This window comes from Littorina saxatilis, linkage group LG5 (assembly GCF_037325665.1).
Source record: "Littorina saxatilis isolate snail1 linkage group LG5, US_GU_Lsax_2.0, whole genome shotgun sequence".
Classification (NCBI taxonomy): domain Eukaryota; kingdom Metazoa; phylum Mollusca; class Gastropoda; order Littorinimorpha; family Littorinidae; genus Littorina; species Littorina saxatilis.
Window position 1 is genome coordinate 9542910 of NC_090249.1, and position 22693 is coordinate 9565602.

General features: G+C 45.8%; 1 protein-coding gene across 1 annotated transcript in view; it reads left to right on the forward strand.

Annotated features, from left to right (window-relative positions):
- LOC138966251 (kynurenine/alpha-aminoadipate aminotransferase, mitochondrial-like) overlaps positions 1 to 22693 on the forward strand; it is a 102474-nt gene that overhangs the window by 47135 nt on the left and 32646 nt on the right. The window contains exons 5-7 of the mRNA XM_070338390.1: positions 8965 to 9094; positions 18117 to 18191; positions 18682 to 18948. Of these exons, the coding sequence (XP_070194491.1) occupies positions 8965 to 9094; positions 18117 to 18191; positions 18682 to 18948 (472 nt within the window). The remainder of the gene's footprint in view (positions 1 to 8964; positions 9095 to 18116; positions 18192 to 18681; positions 18949 to 22693) is intronic.

Below are 22693 nucleotides of genomic sequence, written 5' to 3' on the forward strand. Positions count from 1 at the left end.
TAAGAAGTATTAATCTTACTTATCTTGATTTGATTGCTTTCTACTATACAGATAAGGTGTTAAGCAATGAACAGCTTCAAAGCTTAGCAGAAACACTGGCCAGTGAGAATTAAGATAAATATTTTATATTTTGCATTAAAAGATGACTAGCAGTGTGAAGCTTTATCCTAATATTGATGAAAGTGCAGCAGAAAGTCAACAATTCAGACTGGCACACATTAGTAATATACAAAAACAACTAGAAGATGAATTAGAAAAATATTCTCGCGCTAGACGTAAGTACTCAACAACTTACAACAGCCTTTCTAATGCCAGCACTGGTTCTACTATCCTTGCATCAGCTGCAGGTGTAACGGGAACAATTCTGTTAGCTACCGGAGTAGGGACTCCAGTTTCTCTAATCCTAGGTGGTGTCGCAGCAGCAGTTGGTGGTTTATCATTTATAGCATCAGCTATAATGAAAAAAATTGTGAAAAAGCTTGAAAAACACGAATCCATTTCCACTCTTGCATCATCAAAATTGTCTAGCCTAAAACTGTCTATCAGTAAAGCACTTGAAGATTCAAAAGTTTCTGACGAAGAATTCAAACAGATACAAACAGACTTTGATGACTACAAAAGTAAGAAAGCAAGTATTCAAACAAAAACACGAGCTGAATATAACAAGCCAATCGATATAGAAGATCTGAAAAAGCAGTTTTTAAAAAAGGGGATTCAAATAGGACGGGAAGAAAAAGTAAAAATAGAATCACTTGTAAAGAGTTAACTATTCGTTTAGACAGTCACATTGCATGTATCAGATATAATTCTAAAAGTGAAAGAACACATGAAGTAAAGTTTGTAAATGAGAGAGCGTATTGAGCTTAAGAATGTTGTATAAGAGAAAGGGGGAATGTACGTTCTGGGTTACCGATTCCGACAGACCCGGCATTGGTTCAAAACAACCTTACTTTACTGGTTTTTTTTTTGGTATGGATTTATGCAGTATTTTTCTGATTTTGTCGCATGTTTCATTTTAGTAAAAGTTTAGTCCAGAAGCCTATTTTGCGTTAATATTTAGGGTCTGTCGGAATCGGTGAGCCAGAACGTACATTCCCCCTTTCTCTCCATGAGCTCGAAGGTAGAAGTTTGATTCCGGATCTTCGGCAGCTCATAGGTACCAGTAGTTAGATTTTTGTCTGGTCACACAGAGAAGCCGTATATATATATGTATATCTATATATATAAATATATAGAGATAGATGACAGTGGATTTTTCGATAAATAGATTCGACCTTTGCACTTTTACAGTGAGGACAACTTACGGGTACATGCAAGGAAAGCCCACAACTTCTAAGGCGAACAACTCTGCAGAGTCTGCTGTGAAGGGCGACGGTAGTCTCCCTGTCACACTCGACCCCCTTTGAATGAACTTTGTCCCCAAAGTTCCGAACCATGGACCCGCCGCCCCCCCGCGGGTTAGGCGGAGTCCCATATTGGTTGGGACGAGAAAGAATTTACCCGATGCTCCCCAGCATGTCGTAAGGGGCGACTAATGGATTCTGTTTCTCCTTTTACCCTTGTTAAGTGTTTCTTGTATAGAATATAGTCAATGTTTGTAAAGATTTTAGTCAAGCAGTATGTAAGAAATGTTAAGTCCTTTGTACTGGAAACTTGCATTCTCCCAATAAGGTATTGTACTATGTTGCAAGCCCCTGGAGCAAATTTTTGATTCGTGCTTTTGTGAACAAGAAACAATTGACAAGTGGCTCTATCCCATCACCCCCCTTCCCTCCGTCGCGATATAACCTTGAACGGTTGAAAACGACGTTAAACACCAATTAAATTACATATTCTTACGCAACTCACATAGATAGCAATAACTTCGTTTGGTTGCTAAGACATTGAAGCACTCTTACATGGTAACATGGGGAGATAACTCTAAAACAAAAACCACCTGCCATATAAGGCATGATCCGTGGTAGTTATCTCCCCTACCGGTGCCCGCGCATGCGCAGGTCGTATACCGGTAATACTCATTCCTTTTTCTTCAACACGCGGAGCAGGACGTGTTGTTGCGCTCTGTCTTCATTTTCTATCTGTTGGTCTTCACGGCAGTGGTAGACCATCGGACCTTGGTAACACTTTTGTTGTCTCTTCATTTCTCCAAGCATTGGGTGAGACCTTTTATTTTTATTACCGAGACGCGTTTTCTTAACCGTTTGGAACGTTTTGCATCTCATGTTTTGGTTCGTGTTGTCATCCAATATGGCGGACAAACCGAAAGAGAAAGAGAGAGAGAGAACTCGGAGTTCAACCAGACAGGCGTGCTCTCCTAGCTCTCAATCAGGCAAAGCAACTCAATCCAAAGCTAAGGTGGCTACAACCACCCCGTCTCGGACTCAGAAAATTTCTCCTACCGATAACGTTTCTGTCTCTGTTTTCAATCCGGCGAACGATGAATCGTTTTCAGTTTCGATTGACAAACCAGCCGCGTCTGTTTCGGCCCCTTCAACTAAAGTGCAAGCGCCTAGCGCAGATTCATCTTTGTCTAAAGCTGATTTGCTAGCGATTTTATCGTCTTTCATAACAGAAGTGCATGAATTGATCTCGTCGGAAAGACAAATAGCCTAACATGCTGCTCTGTCTCTTCCCTCGGGTGTTGCTAATGTTTCCTCGCTTGCGCGGGTTCGCTCTGAACCGACTGCGATGGTCACGTCCGCTGGCGTGGTCGCAGATCCAACGACGGTGTTGGATATGTCGGACTCGTTTTTTGACAAGTTTTTGTCTGAGTCTGGGACATCAGCACCTCCGGGTGTTCTTGGCGAAGTACGCAAACCTTTGACGTCAGTTTCCGTTTCGGCGGAATTGCACACTGACCGAAAGGGTGTTTCCACAGACCAACCTGGCTCCGTTTTCACGGTCCTGGGCATGGGATGTGAAGGGCATGTGTCTGCTGGCTCCGTCAACTCCGTTAAGGTCGGGGCGGCTGCTGGTAGACAGGTTTACAGGATCTTCCGGTTCCAATTTATTGGGGCTGGTCGATGCTCATGCTATACAGTCCTCTGCTGGTTCCGCCAACTCCGTTAAGGTCGGGGCGGCTTCCGGTGGCAGGAGAGGTTTGACTTCCGCTGTTAGCAGCTTCGCTGTTGGCGGAAGTCATTCAGTCCTCTGCTGGTTCCGCCAACTCCGTTAAGGTCGGGGCGGCTTCCGGTGGCAGGAGAGGTTTGACTTCCGCTGTTAGCAGCTTCGCTGTTGGCGGAAGTCATTCATCAGCCTTTGGCTTCCGGTTCCGCTGTTGCGGCTTCCGCTAGCCTTTCTCAGGCTACATCCGCTTCCTTTCCCAGCCTTTCAGCTGGCATTGGGCAGCGGATGGTGGTCACATCCACGGATTTCCGGTTTCCGGAAATTTTTTCCACAACCGTTTCCGGTTTCGGCGCAAGTTGCCTTACCGGATGCCGGTTCCGCTGGACATCCCTCAGATGATCGTTATGATGCTTCTGTTGGGGATGAACAGGATATGGAGGAAGAAGGTGACCACCAACCGGAAGCTTCGTCTAGCTAGCACTGGCAGATCTTTGTTGTCTTCCTTTGCCATGCCATTAGCCAAGATGGCTTCGGCGGCTATCGCTTCCGGTAGCAGGATGGTTTTGCCTTCCGCCGTTAACACTTTGGTGTTGGCAGTCGGCAATCATCAGTCTTTGGCTTCCGGTTTCGCTTTTGCGGCTTCCTCTGCCTTTCCACGGGCTGCATCCGCTTCCTCTCCCAGCTTTGTGGCTGGCACAAGGCAGGTGGATGGTCCATCCGTTCGCGGAGTTCTGGCTTCCGGAAATTTGTTTTCCCCAACCTTTCCGTTTTCGGCATATGTTGCCTTGTCGGGATTGGTTTTCGGTTCTCATCTTTTCAACGATCGTTGGGATATTACTGAACAGGAAGCTGCCATCGTTTTGGCACTAGCAGCAGAGGTTAATATGCACTGTTTCCCTGAGGGGTTAGCAGTAGCATAGTCATCTGCGTTACTTCACCATCAGCTTTAGCTGATTTTGCTCCTTCTCAGGAACAATCTGCGAACTTTAAGTTTTAGAGTCTTTCGTGGCTTTTTCAACTTATAAAAGTTTTCTCACACGATGTTTTGCCCCACTTCTGCCTTTTACGGCATCATATGGGGAAGGCTCCTGCTTTAGGTTTGCTGTGGCTTGCGTCACATTCAGCTGATTTGAGCCTTATTTCAGGAAATTTTAGAACTTTAAGTTCTTAGATCCTCCCTCGGGGGCATTTGAACTTGTGGAAGTTTTTTCAAATGATTCTCCTTTGCCTCCACTTCCTTGTGGGCAGCGAGGCGGCGTTGTTTTCGCTTGCGTCACCCGCGCAAGTAACGCATCACTCGCTGAGCGCTATCTGTAGGCCTCGGTTACACCAAGCCTAAGAACTTAGCGTATTCTTTTCTTCTTAATACGGAACCGCTCCCGGCTACACCGGGCTTGACGATCATTCATCTTTATGTTCATAGCAAGGAGAAACTGTCTTTTTTCAAGATCATGATCTCCTGGCTGTGAAAGATTGTGGCCGCACTTCTTTCTATTTTCGTCTTTGAACAAGTCTTTGATTTGTTCTTTCCCTTGTGCGGTTACGTGCTCACGGGATGCCTTTGTGTCTGTTGGGACACATTTACAAAGGATTTAACTTTGCTGTTTACCGGAAAGAAGTCCTCGACCGACAGTATTGTTCTGTCGGTGAGACGTTATTCTCTTCCTTGCTTGAGGGTTCTCTTCGAATCCTCTTCTGTGCACGCAGACTCTTCTCTAACAAAGAGAACTCACAGCAAAATAAAAGCCCACGGCAGGCCTGGCTTTTCTTATCTATAAGAGCACTAATCTGGCTGTTCTCAGCTTTGCCCTTTACCTTCTCAGCATGGCGTTTTGCCAAATACCCATCACTTTATCCCCTCGGGGCGATTCAGAGGTCGGGTTTGTTTATCTTCTTCCCGGCATGGCGCTTTGCCAAATACCCACCGCAATTTAGCGTGGGGTTCAGTGGGCAAACAATAGCATGTTGTTATTCTTACTATTGACAGTTCTGTCAACTGGAGTCTTAGTGCTTGTCATCACTCTGCTTTCAGCCTTTGTGTTCTACCACAGCGGCTGGAGGGGGATTAGCTCCTTTCTTGGGTCACTTGCAAAGATCGTGCCGATGTTTACTCCCTCCTTTGGTACAAAATAGATCGTAAGTGGCTACTTTTTATGTTGATTCTAAGCAATCAAACAAAGAGCTGGATCATGTTAGTGTCTTTTCTCGACTGGTTCTCAGACACAACCAATCATTGGATTCTCACACCATTGCTCATGCAAGGCTTTTCCATTGATTCTCTCTCCATCAGCGAAGCAGTTCTTCTGTTTCTTGTGGAATTGTTTCCCCTTGTCAGGGGAGAACATGCGTTAATTCAATCAGGCAACACCTCAGTGGCCTTTTTATCTTAATAAGCAAAAGGGGGGAGGGGCATCTCGCTTCCCATCGCTGCCACATCGAGCATGCGAGATTTTGATGTGGTGTTACCACCACGAGATCTTATTAGCAGCGAAGTACCTTTCTGAGAGGTTTTTGTCTTGGCAGACTCTCAAAGTCATTCGAACAAGTATGTCCACACGGACTGGGCTCTATCTCTTTACGCGCTTCTACTCCTTCTGGTGAATTTGTAGAAGCCGCTGATAGAAGTTTTTTGCCTCTCGGTACTATCTCCTTCTGCTAAATGTTCGTCTCACCGTTCCCGGATATACTCTCGATTTTACTCGGAGCGGCCTGTCGGTCGCACATTATGGGCTCATTTTTCATTGGTTGCCAGCCCTTAAGGCCCTTAAAGCTGGCAAGAGGGCGCTGTTTTTTACACTCGATCCACACGGGTGTCTACCGTACGGGAATCATTGAGACGCTCAGGGGCTTCTGCCTCAACTCTGGATTTGGTCTAGAGATCCCATTAGGGTTCAGCGGCTTAGTTTCCATGTCACATTGACTGGCTTGGAACAAATGGCATATTATTAACGGAAAGAACTCCATTTCTCTCTGTTCATTGCAGGTGGCGAACCACTTATTCTGGCTTTCTGAATTTTCCCCACGTCTCTGTTTTAAGACGTTACGCGATATCAGTTGCACTGAAACAGCTAGGTCGCAAAAAGTTTTTCACTTGGGCTCGTTATAGCCATCGTGACTAAAGGAGCCTCCCTTTGGTTGGCTGAAAACAAATCTCCAGTCCCGACTTGGGATTTGCTCCTAGTTTTCGAGCTTTTGAGATCGGATTGTTTAATCCTTGACAAAATTAGCCTTATTAATCTAAACACGAGAAGCGGTCATTCTTACTCTAGTAGCTTCTGAGAGAAGCGGGAGTATATATAGGTGCATTTTCTATCTGGTTTTGCTATAGTCATCTCTTTGGAGAAAGACTGATCTATAGCGCTTAGGTTTGATTCAAATTTCTGGCAAATAATCAGAAACCTGAGGAACCAGCTCTGATAATACAATTCAATCCACGTGCAATAGATTGGCTCTGTTAGAGCCATATTAGCCTATTGAACATTTCGAGTTTTAAATATATTTCTAACTCGCACTGATCGGTTTAGTTCATCAGAACAAAGGCTTTTGTTTATTTCCATCAACTCTTGTAGAGGCAATGACTTAGTGAAGTCAACCTTAGCTAGATGGTCTGCCACATTGATTAGGCATGCCTACAGTGGTGGCAAGAAAAGGGGGGGGGGGGCAGTCAGTCCTCCCTCTTCAGGCAGCTCGGACTCTAGAAGTCAGAGTGTGAGCCTCTTCTTTACCTGTTCTCAAGGCTTAGAGACTTACATAAGTCTTGAATGCAGCTCATTGAACGTGCAAGAACGTAGTCATGAGTTTCTATCTGCGGGATATTTTAAGTACCCGCTATTTTAGTACACATCTACTAGACATCAGAAGATGCCTTTGTTTATGTTTTCCTACGGGACGTTTCTGGTTCCTGGAAGTACAGAACTTTCGGTCTGCTAGCTATTTTAGCGGCAGACCAGATACTGGCAAGATGTTAATTGTGAGTAAATTTACCCACCACCTAGATTAGCAATCTGCTATCTATGTGAGTTGCGTAAGAATATGTAATTTAATATAAAATTTCAAAAGTAAATTTTCATTTAATTAATATACTTACCAACTCACATATCGAATTCCCTCCCAGCCATCCCCGCAATTTGTTTAAAGGGATATGGGTTTCAGAACGGAATGAGTATTACCGGTATACGGCCTGCGCATGCGCGGGCACCGGTAGGGGAGATAACTACCACGGATCATGCCTTATATGGCAGGTGGTTTTTGTTTTAGAGTTATCTCCCCATGTTACCATGTAAGAGTGCTTCAATGTCTTAGCAACCAAACGAAGTTATTGCTATCTATGTGAGTCAATTGGTAAGTATATTAATTAAATGAAAATTTACTTTTGAAATTTTATAATAAAGAAAGAAATGGACCCGCCAAGCTTAGGTCCCTCCCAGGTGGAATGGGAACAGCACAAAAATGATTCAGTGGCCTGAACATTTCATGTCAAGTCCCATCGCTGTCGACGACGCCAAATGTAACTGAGTGCCGAAACACCACAATCACCTTTGAAGGCGAAGTCCACTCAAACGGGATTGAGAATAACTGTCATATAGGAAGGCCTGAACATATACAGACACACCAAAGCCGCCAGACCACATCACAAACAGAACTCTACAATCCACAGGTGTTGCCCACACACACACACACACACACACAGAGAAGCCGTGTATATATATGTATATCTATATCTATAAATATATAGAGATAGATGACAGTGTATTTTTCGCGTGGCTAGCTATAAATTGATTCGACCTTTTCACTTTTACAGTAACGACAACTTACGGGTGCAAGGAAAGCGTTCTGGACAGTGCAGTGACCTTCTAAAAATAGTAACGTAGTAACGGGAATATGGATTGACGCCACGCGAAGGGAAGGGAGATAAACGCTGAAAACACTGGAGAAGATAAGGAAGAGTTACTGGGAATGGATCCAGAGAAAAACCAAAATCGGCTCAGCGCTGCGCGCTGAGAGCACGTGTTGAAATATCTCATCGACCAGGTTGTGTCCGGGGTGTACCTGAATATGGCCACCAAATTTGAAAGAGATCCATCCAGAACTTTGGCCGTGCATCGCGGACACACACACACACACACACACACACACACACACACGTCGTATATATATATATAGATAGATAGAAGCAAATTCAAATATCCAAAGCTAAATTCTCTAACAACAAAAAAACACGTCATTCCTTCTTCAACAACACAATCCAGTTTTCTTAAACATTCAAAACAATTCAGTTCACAATACAGCCTTCTTGAACATTCAAAATAAATCCTCCCCAAGCATGCCACAACCAGCATACTCTTTTTACCACTGCTTACCCAATTGAACATAAAGAGGAAATTATATGAACAACATAACGCTCACATCTCAGTTTCCATCTTCCGCTTGTGACAGACACATCACGCAACACCAAACACAGCGCTATAAAAATCAGCCCGACAGAAAAATACGTCCGATCTCTAGAAGAATCGTCCGAAAAAGTAAAGCCCCAGAAAAAGTCTCGCGTGATACATCAAAATGAATTCGGCCTGAAGGGGTGTCATGACAAACAGACAGCAATTTTACCTATGCAAATAACAGAATCGGCTATTCCGCCAGACCATTTCAACACATAGAAAGAATAGTCTCGGAAACAGTAGTGAATCCACGATAGCTTAGGGGTACTGTGATGTCACAATAGTTGAATCCACGATAGCTTAGGGGTACTGTGTGGTAAAAATAAAAAGGTCAACCCACGATAGCACAAGGGTACCGTTTGTTCACATGGTCACAATAACATCATCGATTAAATTTCCATCTTTTTGGAACATGGCTGATCAGTAATCGATTTTGTTTCCTCTTCGTTCTTCCACACAGATATCCTGATTTGCGCCATTGGCTTATCGACTTTCAAAACAGAGTTCACACTCCTCCAACATTTGACCCCAAACATCCGGGTCAGTTTGATCTCATCATTACAAATGGTGCCAACGAAGGAATCAATCTGGTCAGTGCTATGTGTGTGTGTGCGTTTGTGTGTGTGTGTGTGTGTGTAAGTAGGTGCGTGAATGTGTCGATGAATGTCTTTGATGACATCATATCCAGTTTTTAGTGAAAGTTGAGGCTGTGCTAAGGGACGTAACCAATTTCTACCTCGTTTGACAGTTCGGTTCGATCGCATGTTTCGGGACTTTTGTTCTCATCTAGACATTTGAGAGAACGCTTAAATTTGTATCACAACGAGAGAGAAAAACAAAACACAGACAATAATTAAGTGATGGGGAAATGATCATGTCGAGTAAAAATGGGCGGAAACCGTGTACCACCCGAGTGATCTGTACTTTGTAAAACGGCTGTTGATTTCGAAATTGTTTTCTTCACCGCAAACCCCATCGCAATGAACTATCAGGTTTTAGCGATTAAACTTTCTGAGTTCTGGGCCCGTATTCTTGAACAAGCTGCAACTCATATACTGGCCTGTAGAACCACTTCCGCTCGATAAGTCCACTAAATGTTATTTATGAAACCCCGATAAGGCCTTACCGGGGTGTCACCGAGCTGTAAAGTTAGAGGACCCCTCCTCCTCCTCTAAAGTCGCTACCTGTCAGGTAACTTCACCAAAACTGTCCATGTCACACTTTTAAACTTCCGCTCCATGACGCACCCCCCCCCCTCACCTCCCCTCATCTTACCCGGTCCGCCCTTGTCAGTGGGCCACTCCCCATCCACACACACAATCACACTACGGCCACACACACACTCTCACCCCAGAGATGTACTCAGTGACTCTCCCTCCATTCTCTCGCAGACATTCCAAGAGATAACGACTGTTGACGAGTCTCGTACATTGGGCAAAACCAGGGGGGCCATTTACTTTCCTCTTGTTCATACAGGTCAACACACATACATACATTTGATATCACTTAACGGACATCAACAATACAGTTGTCTGTGGACTTCTCCCAACCAAGGAAGCCCTTCCTTTGCCCAATAGACGAGAATCGGTAATCAGTGTTTAGGTAATTTATCGGCGAAAAGAGATCTGTACTTGTCTATAATATTATTTGGTATTTGGTCTAAGTATCTTAAGTAACAGGTGCTAGCCCAGTCTCCTATGAGTTTAACAATTTCCCCCGGGACTCCGCAAGACATAGCCCACGTTGCGCCGCCCCTTCTAAAACTGTGACTACTAAAATTCCCCGCAGCAGCTGCAGTAACAAGACGCAAGCGTTTATTAAATTTGGAACCTTTGAGTGGAAAGGCTTGGGACTTCAAGGGTGCCGCGCCCAAGATCCGAAACATTGCAGTTACCTCGGTAACGGGGTACAGAGGATGATCCAATAACACAGGTAATCTGATAGCTAGTGTTTTTTCTTTGAGTTGGATCGTTTTACTCCAAGTCACCCCATTGTAACACAGTCATGTTCGGTCATAAGGAAGCTGTCTCTAGTCAGCTGTTTTGTCGGGTCAAAAGTGCCATCGTCTTGAAAGAGGTTTGACTTCCTCAACAGTCCAAAGAAAAGAACCAAGCAAGCCACCCAAAACACACAGTCTTCAACATGCAAAAAGGGGCAGTTCTTTGCGAATAGATAGTAGTACTTCAGGAGTAATCGGCGTCTTTCTCGTCTTTCTCCCCATGCATTTGTCAATTCCCTTCAAGGTGGTTTTGACATACCAAGAGTCTCTATATGGGTGCTGTTCGCCACATTCCAAATGAAGAATGCGAATTATGTTGAGGTACTGTTTCACTGACGCTGGTTTGATGCGCCTCGCAAGGAACGCAGCATACTGTGCCACAGTTTGCTCTGACGCTGGCACCGGAAGAATGTTCGAGTCACAGAACTGTAGGTAAGAATTTTAAGTGAGTCTGGTAAGTCTTTTTGGTACTGTCCGCAAAGTTCAGGGCGCGATAACCTGCCACCTCTCTCTTCAGCTCCGCACCCAGACTAGCCGTAGCCGCACGTGCAATCCAGGAAAGGCAAGCGTCGCACTTGACATATGATCTTCCAAAAAGATTGGGGGTCTGCGTCCGTGGTGGTACCATGATAACAAGTCCACTAATTGGTCCAACTTCCCTTCGTGGAGGCATGATATACTATTACAATTTATCTTAGCACATTCCCACGCCATTTTTCGTAACAGACAATTAACGTAAGTGTTCGTCGATCGTCCTTTGTTTATGACACCTTTTGTAACAGTACTATCAGTGTGGAAAACCACGCTTTTCCCTGCCCACAAGTGCGACCAGCGTTCAACTGCTTTCACGACTGCAATGATTTCCTTGAAATTTATGTGCAGGTTTTTTGCTGCGCGAATGTCATTTTCAAAACAAGAATAAACCCAGTCACTTTGGTAAAAGGCTCCTGCTGCTGTATTGCACGCATCGACATACACATGCTGCGTAGCATGTTGATAAAAATACACGGTACCATTGAACACTGTAAGAAAAGACAACCACCATTGCAAGTCCACATGAAAGTCTAGTTTTGTGCTTTTGCTGCTGCAAAGGTTTTTGTGCGTCAAGTATGCGACGGAGAAAAAATCTGCCTCCCCAAACCACACATGACGCCAAGTTGAGAGAGCCTGCGAGGCTCTGTATAGCTGCTGCTTGGTTGCGCGTTGTTTCCGCTGAAACTGCTGTAGCTTCTGTCGTAGCTGTTGTATCTTGTCGTTGCCCAACGACAGTGTGCAGGCCTGGGTGTCAATGTCCACCCCCAGGAAGGTGATGCGCTGGGTAGGCCCCACCACTTTCTTCCATCCAACTAATGTTAAACCCTAATTCTCTGAGTAATCTAATCAATGTAAAAAGCATTTTTTTCACACTCTTCTTTTGTTTCTGTTGCTAACAAAAAATCATCAATATAGGCCACTCCTCCACTCATTCCTCGTCTAATCATACACCGTCTCACAGCCTGTGAAATCCTATGGAAATGAGCGGGACCTACGTTACTGCCAAAAGGCAGTCTGCTGTCAAAAAGATAAGTAGGTGTTTTGTCATCACCAAAAACCCATTTGAGTCCAGTTACCTGATAGTTCTCTGAGTGGATACACACAGATCTGTATGCTGCTTGAAGATCAACCTTAGCGCATCAATATCCGCTCTTTACAGGCATCTCCTAATGTTTGAAATTTAACACTTTCCGGTATTGAGTAATCGTTCATTGCTGGCCCAAAAGGTCTGCTGCCATCGTGAATGAGTCTAATTTCTTTATCGTTTTTTGGTATAGCTGCCAAAGCACTAACTATGGTAGGCTTCTTTGAAGCAATAACGTAGTTTCCTTTATTTATCTGATCTACAAGTTCCTGCTCTACTGCTACTTTATGCTGTATCGCTGATCTGTGGTTCTTATGTTCTACTGGTGTTCCTAACACTGCCTCTTTCAATAATACGAAAACCGTGTTCTATGCCATCCAACAAAAAGGTCTTATCGCTATCATCTACAAGCTCATTTTACCAAATATGAAGTTTTGCGCTAATGGAAGAACTACCACAGAGAAAGTTACGATTGTCAGGGTTCTGTGCTGCATAAGGACTAGAGTGGTTGGGGCCTACCTTGGCCGTAGAGACAATTTGCTGTGCTGGATCCTATATCAGGGGGTGGCTGCCAGGGTTTGCTGAGTGCTGGGTTGTGGGATGGTCCTTGCCGCAGCTGCTGCACGCGTGCTCGTAGATACAACGTGGACCATAGGCACATGACCCTTTGTTGTACTGCAGGCACACCTCTTTGCCCCCCGGTCCTGTCGGTCGCTGTCAGTGCGCGCCACTGGCTCCGCCGTTGCCGCCAGACTTCTTGGTGGTTGGCGTAATCCGCTCCCGAAGCACAACTGTTGCCAGGTGTGGTGCTTCGGTCCCCCAGGACAATTTGTCAGCCGCCTGACGCTGACGATACTCATCATCAAAGATGAGCACAGACTGCCATGTAAAACGACAGCCTAGCTCCCCCACCATCTCGGTGTAGCGTAGATAGGCCGCTACATCAAAATCCTTATCACGGGACAGGAGTGTGGCCATGATTCTGGCATTTGCCACAATCCAGGCGGAGGGTGACACCCGATCTAACTTCGGCTTTGTATTGGGTAACTTGATTGTCACCCCTCCGCCTAGAGACACATCCTCCTCCACAGCCAACGAGGTTGAAACGAAGTCGATGATTTTCAATCCCTCACCTTTTGGTCTTGCCGGCGTCACTGGCGAACCCTCCATATTGAGTCGCCCCAGCAATTCCGCCAAACCACTGGCACCTCTGGCGGTGTCGTTGCTCATGGGGCCTCCCCCATCTTTTGCTTGCAGGGTTTTGATCCCTGCCCAAAGCAGGGCAAGATGCCCCCTTTTTATGTTGGCACTCAGAGATTCCAAATCCTCCGGCTCGACACATTTGTGGGCCGCCAGCGAATCGAACCCCTCTTTGACGAGGACGCTGATCACCGCTGAAGGAAGGTTTGACTCCTTACACCATTCTTCTATTTCGGACATGATCTTACAAATAATGTTCACTTGCTGACGCGCGCACTTCAATGCTGCTGCTGCTTTGCCGCTATAATGCAAGAGCGTATATCCTCTGGCACTCTCGCCAGAATCGTTTGGCGCCAAAACCTCCACTACAACACCCTCCCCCTCCCTCCTTACTTCTAGGTCCCGCCCACATCCGCTATCTCCATTCCTTCCCCCTTAATCTCTCCATCCTTGTCCAGTCCTAAATACCATCGCATCACCTTCAGTTTAAAAACAATTTATCGTTCCTCTAAACTGACACTTCATACGTTATTCAAACCGTCAATTGTGAATAGCCGTGTGGCGATTTGACGTACTGTTGTTCCTTTCTCTCGTTCCCTACCCCAATTATTCCCCTTGACCATGCGTGTATGTGTTTGTTCCGTGGTGTCGTGTATGTCGTTGTTCCGTGATGCGTGTATGTCTTTGTGCGTAGATGCTGCATTTTAATTGGTTAATCCCTTAACGGATGCGTGCGCATCCACCCCCGACAGTGCGAGTTCGGTCAGTCTGACCGGTGATTTCGAAGTGTGAAGACGTGTCAGTGCGCTTTAGCCTTGAGACCGGTGTTCTATTTGAAACAGTTCTTTGTGTTGGTGTGACATCTTTTAAAATACAGATAGCCTATGCTGGATTGTGAGTATCATCTTTGACCTGTGGTTTAATAGCTGATTTACCATCAGCGAGGTGAGTGATTCAGACCGGCGTAACTCTGTGTGTGTTTAGTTCTTCATTGAGGAGTGAACTGTAGTGTAAGTAGATGCTGTTTCTTTTGTTTATATTGAATTTTGCTTGTCTATAATATGTTCTGATCGTATGAATGATGCTATGGTGTGCACGTATGTATGTAGCTATTTTATCCTAGTGGCGTTATAGCGTCAGTGTCGTTGTTTCGCCGTTGAGACCCAGTTTTCCCGCGCTAGCCTAGTTCTTTGTCTTGTAATAGCGTGTCCTGTGTTGCGGGCGCGTCACATCCTGTGTGACGTTATAGATAGCGTAGCGCCCCCTGTAGTAACTTGTGAAGTTATCGGTCCTTGTCAGTGTGTCACGCTCCGATGGTTTAAGACCGTAAGGCGTTATGCGTATCCTCAGTTACCTATTGTGTAGGGAGTTAGTCCCGTCTCTCCCATTATTTCTGGTGTACGTTAAATAAATTAAGTCACGTTATCGCAACCTCTGTCTTGGCGTCTCATATATGCTTCCTGGCCTATTTTCCCCCTTCCACTCCACCCTATCACATCTTGTTAGTAGGTTTATGTCCCTCATGGTCACACAATGCATTGCGGACAAATACCAGATATTGCTTGCAAAAGATTTCAACCGATGCTCGATCATACCGGCTTTGTTGCGAAAGCGTGCAAGCGTCTTCTTTAATGCATTACAGTGTCGAGAATGTGTAAACTGATATCGTGGCCGAACGGTTATCGCATTTGCCTGATACGCGATTGAGTCGAGTTCAAATCACCATCTGGCCAATATTATTTTTTACTCTCTGTTATTTGTTTATTTTTGTTTATTCTCTTCATGTGCAAGAGAGTACGTTGTAAGGAATATCAAAATTGATTTTTAACATTAATTTTAGGCAGGAATTAGTTTTTTAAATCTTTGGTTAACATGATATTAGTTTATTGATAAAGTTTGTTAAATTAAAAATGTAAACATTTGATGGAGAAAAAATAAAGACCAATAAAGAAGGAGGCTCCCGGCTTGAAAATTATTTTTTAACAAAATTAGAGAGAAGGCAAAAAAAGTAACGGTAGCAGCAAACATGCAACTGAGGTTAGAAAAAAAAAAGATTCACCCCTTGTTTTTATTTCATTTAGTTTGTTTGGATATATATGAAGTCTTATATCGCGCGCATATCTCCAGACTCGGACTCAAGGCGCAGGGATCTATTTATGCCGTGTGAGATGGAATTTTTTACACAATACATCACGCATTCACATCGACCAGCAGATCGCAGCCATTTCGGCGCATATCCTACTTTTCACGGCCTATTATTCCAAGTCACACGGGTATTTTGGTGGACATTTTTTATCTATGCCTATACAATTTTGCCAGGAAAGACCCTTTTGTCAATCGTGGGATCTTTAACGTGCACACCCCAATGTAGTGTACATGAAGGGACCTCGGTTTTTCGTCTCATCTGAAAGACTAGCACTTGAACCCACCACCTAGGTTAGGAAAGGGGGGAGAAAATTGCTAACGCCCTGACCAAGGGTCGAACTCGCAACCTCTCGCTTCCGAGCGCAAGTGCGTTACCACTCGACTTTGAAACTGACACGCATGCGCAGATAAGAACAAGCATGGGGAATCTCCCATTCTAAAAATAACAAACACTGGTAGCTGCCGACCTTCTACCAGATCCACATGAATACCAGGGAAAAATAAACAATTACCGGGCGATATAAACAAATACCGGGCGGTTAAGTTACACGAGGGTTTGACTTTGACGGACACAATTTTGCAGACTTTTCAAGAATACGGGCCCTGATCTCTCTCTCTCTCTCTCTCTCTCTCTCTCTCTCTCTCTCTCTCTCTCTCTCTCTCTCTCTCTCTGTAGCAGTGTGCGTTATGTGTGTGTGTGATGTGTGTGACAGCGCGTGTGATGTGTGTGGCAGTGTGCGTTATGTGTGTCATGTGTGTGACAAGAGTGTGTGACAGTGTACATTATGTGTGTGACAGTGTGCGTTATGTGTGATTTGTGTGACAGTGTACGTTATGTGTGTGTGTGATGTGTGTGTGTGACAGTGTGTGTGATGTGTGTGACAGTGTATGTGCGTTATGTGTGTGATGTGTGTGTGATGTGTGTGACAGTGAATGTTATGTGTCATGTGTGTCTTATGTGTGTGACAGAGTGTGTGACAGTCTACGTTATGTGTGTGTGTGTGTGTGTCATGTGTGTGACAGTGTGCGTTATGTGTGTAACAGTGTGTGTGATGTGTGTGACAGTGTACGTTATGTGTGTGTGATGTGTGTGACAGTGTGTGTTATGTGAGCGACAGTGTGCGTTATGTGTGTGATGTGTGGGCCAGTGTGTTTGATGTGTGTGACAGTGTACGTTATGTGTGTGTGATGTGTGTGACAGTGTGCGTTATGTGAGCGACAGTGTGCGTTATGTGTGTGATGTGTGGGCCAGTGTGTGTGATGTGTGTGACAGTGTGTGTGATGTGTGTGACAGTGTGCATTATATGTGTGACAGTGTGTGTTCTGTGTGTCATGTGTGTGACAGTGTGTGATGTGTGTAACAGTGTAGTCGTTATGTGTGTGTGATGTGTGTGACAGTGTGTGTGATGTGTGTGACAGTGTACATTATGTGTGTGTGATGTGTGTGACAGTGTGTGTGTGTGATGTGTGTGACAGTGTACGTTATGTGTGTGATGTGTGTGACAGTGTACGTTATGTGTGTGTGATGAGTGTGACTGTGTGCGTTACGTGTGTGACAGTGTGCGTTATGTGTGTGATGTGTGTTACAGTGTGTGTGATGTATGTGACAGTGTGTGTTATGTGTGTGACATTGTGCATTATGTGTGTCATGTGTGTGACAGTGTGTGTGATGTGTGTGTGACAGTGTACATTATGTGTGTGTGTGATGTGTGTGACAGTGTGTGTGATGTGTGGGCGTTTTGTGTGACAGTGTGTGTGACAGTGTACATTATATGTGTGTGTGATGTGTGTGACAGTGTGTGTGATGTGTGTGTGTGTAATGTGTGTGACAGTGTACATTATGTGTGTGTGTGACAGTGTGTGTGATGTGTGGGCATTTTGTGTGACAGTGTGTGTGATGTGTGTGACAGTGTACATTATGTGTGTGTGTGATGTGTGTGACAGTGTGTGTGATGTGTGGGCGTTTTGTGTGTGACAGTGCATTATGTGCGTGACAGTGTGTGTGATGTGTGTGACAGTGTTTGCTATGTGTGTGTGTGATATGTGTGACAGTGTGTGTGACAGTGTGTGTGATGTGTGTGAAAGTGTACATTATGTGTGTGTGATGTGTGTGACAGTGTACGTGTGATGTGTGTGACAGTGAATGTTATGTGTGTGTGGTGTGTGTGACAGTGTGTGTGATGTGTATGACAGTGTACGTTATGTGTGCCATGTGTGTGACAGTGGGTGTGATGTGTGTGACAGTGTGTGTGGTGTGTGTGTGGTGTGTGTGATGTGTGTGTGATGTGTGTGACAGTGTGTGTGATGTGTGTGACAGTGTGTGTGATGTGTGTGATGTGTGTGTGATGTGTGTGACAGTGTGTGTGATGTGTGTGACAGTGAACGTTATGTGTGTGTGGTGTGTGTGATGTGTGTGACAGTGTGTGTGATGTGTGTGACAGTGTACGTTATGTGTGTGACAGTGTGTGTGATGTGTGCGACAGTGTGCGTTATGTGTGTCATGTGTGTGATCGTGTGCTGTGTGTGACAGTGTGTGTGATATGTGTGTGTAAGACAGTGTGTGTGATGTGTGGGACAGTGAGTGTGATGAGTGTGCCAGTGAACGTTATGTGTGTGACAGTGAGCGTTATGTGTGTCATGTGTGTGACAGGCACTGGAGATGCTGGTGGAGGAGGGGGACTGGGCGCTGTGTGAGGAAGCCACTTACTCCTCTGCACTCAGCATGGTGAGCACTCCACACGCTCGTTCTTGGTCTCGCCATGCCCACCTCTCTTGGGCGGCTTCATGGCCGCATTTTATATGATTGGGGCGTGTGTGGTGGGCACAGGCAAACAACGACCAGGACAATTAACAATTGAAATTTCACCATCCTGATCGTTACCGAAATGATGCGAAGAAAAACTGAGAATTTGTCACTGTGAGTGTGTACCTGTTCACCCATGAATCCAAAAGGATCATCAAATCCCCCCCCCCAACACACACACACACACACACACTCACACACACACACACACACTCACACACACCCACCCCATTCACGACCCTCCCCAATAATACTAAAGTAAAAAAGAATTAACTACTTGGTGAAATTACCATCGTCATGTGTGGGGAAAATAAGAAGCTTTGTACTAACACCACTAGCTAATGTTGACGTTGACTAGATAACACCCCTAGCTAAGAGTCTACAGTTGAAGTCCCTGAGTATATTTCAACAGTTGACGCCGCACGCTGCCAGGTTTCACGGCATCACGGCGGACGAAGGGGGAATGGTCACTGAGGATCTTGTCAGAGTCCTCGCGTCATGGAGCGACCTACATCCGGGCTCCAAGAAACCCAAGGTACTCTATGCCGTCACTTCCGGTGGAAACCCGACAGGAGTCACGTGGTCATTGGAACGACGACGGGAAGTGTATGACGTGGCAAGGTCACATGACTTGATTATTCTGGAAGACGACGCCTACTACTTCCTGCAGTTTTCCAGGGTCTGTATAGCTGTCTTTTAAAGTACTGTTTCTGTTGGTTTTGTTTTCCTTTTTATGGAATGTGTGCGCATTATTGATACAGTTCTGCAAGGAAATGATTGAGTATTATTGTTGTTGTTACACCGTACCTCACGTTGATGTTGAACACGATCCTTGTGTTTCCTATTAAATAACATATTCTTACTACAACTCACATAAATAGCATTAACTTCAGTTTGATGCGTAAGACATTGAAGTACTAACCCTGGAAACAGGGAGAGGTAACCCCCAAATCAAAACAAAACCTTGACAACAAGGCCCTGGTAGTTACCTCCCCTCACCGGTAGCCCGCGCATGCGCGGCACATATCACCGGCAAACTTATTCCCTTCTTCAACACCGTGCTGTACAGACGTGTTGGTACTTGCTGGGCTTTTCAGCCTTGGGTCTCCTGTGAGGACGACCTTTTGACCCTGGTTCATCTTGCTAGCTGTTGGTGAGATCTTTCTTGTTTACAACGTTTGTTTATGGTAACTGTTCACTTGTGAAAATGTCTTTCTCCGTTTCTCGGAGTTTGTTTTGGTTTTCACTTGGGCGGGAGAGAGCTGTTGCTCTCTCAGACATGTTTTGTCTCTCCCGCTGAGCAGTTATTTTGTTGTTCAAGCCTAGTCTAGTGACTTATCTGTAACGTTTTCTTGTTATAGCTTGTGCCGCCATTTGCATTTGTTGGTAAATGGCGTCGTACTTTGTGCTCCGTCTTACGGAGTCGTTCTGTTTACACGGATTTTACTGTAGTGCTGCCAGGCGGGTGACTTTCGTTTTCCCGCCTAGCAGTTATTTTGTTGTTCAAGCTTAGTCTAGTGACTTATCTGTAACGTTTTCTTGTTATAGCTTGTGCCGCCATTTGCATTTGTTGGTAAATGGCTTTGTACTTCGTGCTCCGTCTTACGGAGTTGTACTTTTAACACGGCGACTATTACTGTAGTGCTGCCAGACAGGCGACTTTCGTTTTCCTGCTGAGCAGTGTGTTCTTTCGTTAAGCTTAAGTCTAGTGACTTACTCCTTACAGGCTTGGTTGAGCTTGCGCCGCCTTTGTTCGTGTTATGTTTAAGCTTGTTCTCCGTTCTCGGAGTTGTAGTTTCAACATGGCGGTCTTTAGCGTTAGCTCTGTCGGGCAGGGTACTTTGTTACCTGCTGAGCAGTTTGTTCTGTTGTAAGCTTAGGTCTTATGACTTATCTTTTACAGATTATTTTGTCTTTACCTGTGCCGACCTTTGTGTGTTGGTATTCTGTTTTTTACTACATGTCTCCGTCTTGACGGAGTTCTAGTCGTCAACATGGCGGACTTGCGTTGTGACGTGCCGCCATTTGCATTATTTTTTCTGCCGGTTGTTGAACTTTTGGCTCCGTTTTCTGGAGTTTTTTGTTGCTTCAACCTAGTGTAGGCAGTGCCCGGTGTTACGGGTGCATGCCGCCATTTGCATTTTAGTATTTTGTAATTATTTTTGCGAAATTTTCGATCCGGTGAGCAAGGAGTCGTTGCGTGTTTCGATTGATCCTCCTGCTAGCTTGCCCGTTTTGTCGCCGCAGGAGAAAGAGACCCAGGCGGTCTCGCGCGATGAATTGTTTGCTCTTTTTTTTCTACTTTCAAGGATCAAATGAGGGAGATGCTGGCAACTGACAGGGGTGTGTCTTAATTACTCCACCATTCCAGCTTTGCCTCCAGGGGTTGGCAACGCTGCCTCTTTGTCGAGGATTGTTCATTCTGCTACGATTACGTCGGCGGACGTTGCTGTTCCTCAGCTTTCGGCTTCGGCCGATCAGGTACGTGTTCGTGGAAGTTCGGGGTGTTCGGCGCAAATGCGTGCTGCTCATCTCGACGGTTATTCCACCCTTGACGCTGGGGCCGGTACGTCCGGTCCCTCGTACTCGGGTTCAACTGCTTCGGCAAAGGGATTTCCGGCCACAGGATTTCTTCCGAGAGATCGTGGCACTTTCATTTCGTTACCATCGACTTCCGGTTCACAGCCTACGGGGGTTCCGGTCGTTGGTGGTAACGGCAATTCGTTTCCTGCCTACGCTTCCGCTGAGGCGGTTGCGGACGGTGGGGGACAGGTTGGGTCAGCTTCCGGGTAAAGCACAGGTGTGTTCCGGTCGCCTTCCCTTCCGGATTGCCAGCTACCGCTGGTTCCGGTCCGCCGGTTCCGGGGTAGACTTTTGGAAGTTCGGGGCACTCAGCACACGAGCGTGTTGTTTGTCTCGACGGTTATTCCACCCTTGACGCTGGAACTGGTACGTCCGGTCCCTCGTACTCGGGTTCAACTGCTTCGGCAAAGGGATTTCCGGCCACAGGGTTTCTTTCGGGAGATCTTGGCACTTTCAAATCGTTACCATCGACTTCCGGTTCACAGCCTACGGGGGTTCCGGTCGTTGGTGGTAATGGCATTCCGTTTCCTGCCTACGCTTCCGCTCAGGCGGTTGCGTACGGTGGGGGACAGGATGGGTCAGCTTCCGGGCGAAGCACAGGTGTGTTTCCGGTCGCCTTCCCTTCCGGATTGCCAGCTACCTCTGGTTCCGGGCAATGGTAGCAGCTCGGCTTTGCCGGTCCTCCTTGGTGTGGTTACTCAGGGTTCCGGTACGGCGAGTTCATCAGTTCCGTTGCGGGGCAATGATGGTTCCGGTCATGATCGGGCTTCATCGGACATCTTTGTTGATGATGTGGATGTTGACGAGGATTGTGATGACTCTTCCGAGGCGGAACACAACTTTCGAGTTGAGAGGAGGTTCTTGCAGAAGGGGTAACAACTTCGTCTTCTCGTTTAGCGGCACCACCTTTCGCATTTGGCGATTTTCAGGGTGACAATGAGACTAGCGTTCACTTCCGGTTTCGGGAGTCGCCCTCTGTAGCCTATGAGATGGCTAAGGTGTTGAGTTCCGGTGCTGTTAGCATCTTTCCTCTGTTCACTGCTCATGGGGATGCGTCGGAGTCTGTTCAGCCATGGCTGGCTTCTCCGAGCAATTGTTCTCGCACGTCGTCTTTCATGCTTCGTAAACCAAAGCTGAACGGGAAGTCCAATCATTCTATTGATTCTTTTGCATTTCCGAGTTCCCCGCTTCAGGTCACTCCTGCGTTGGGGGACAATCTTTTACGGCTTCGGCCAATGATGGTTCTGGGAACAAGGACTCTTTGCCAAGTAGGCTTCCAATGTCAACCCTTTGGGTTTCAGGTTGTTGGTGGTTTTGGTATCCCGTCTCTCACTTCTGTTTTCGGAGTGAAGGACTGTACGCATTAGCATCAGCCCACACTGTCAAGGTGTTGCGGGTGTTTTGTACTAGGGATTTTGCCTATTTCTGGTTCGTTTTTTTTTGACGTTCCAGGTAATCGTAGCACTTTGTTCTTGCCTGTCCGCAACTTCTGATGTCAACCCTTTGGGGTCCAGGTTGTTGGGAGCAGTGATGCCGTGTATCTTACTTCCTGTTCTGCTGCGGCTGTTTAGGATGGTAAGGTTTTGTACGTGATGGCATCTATGATTACTGCTTGCGTAGGTCCCCGCGTCTGACTTTTAGTCTCTCAGCGGATCAGACGCGTTCTGGGTTTTCGGCCATATTCAGGGTGTTTCTTGATTGGCGGCGAAATTTATTCCGGATTTTTCTTAAGGATGCTCCTTAGTTCACGACAGCTGTCGGTTTTTGAGCGTTCATCGTTTTTGTCCTCTCGAGGAGGTTGTTCGGACTTTCTTTTGACTTCCTCTGTTTTGACAAGAAGC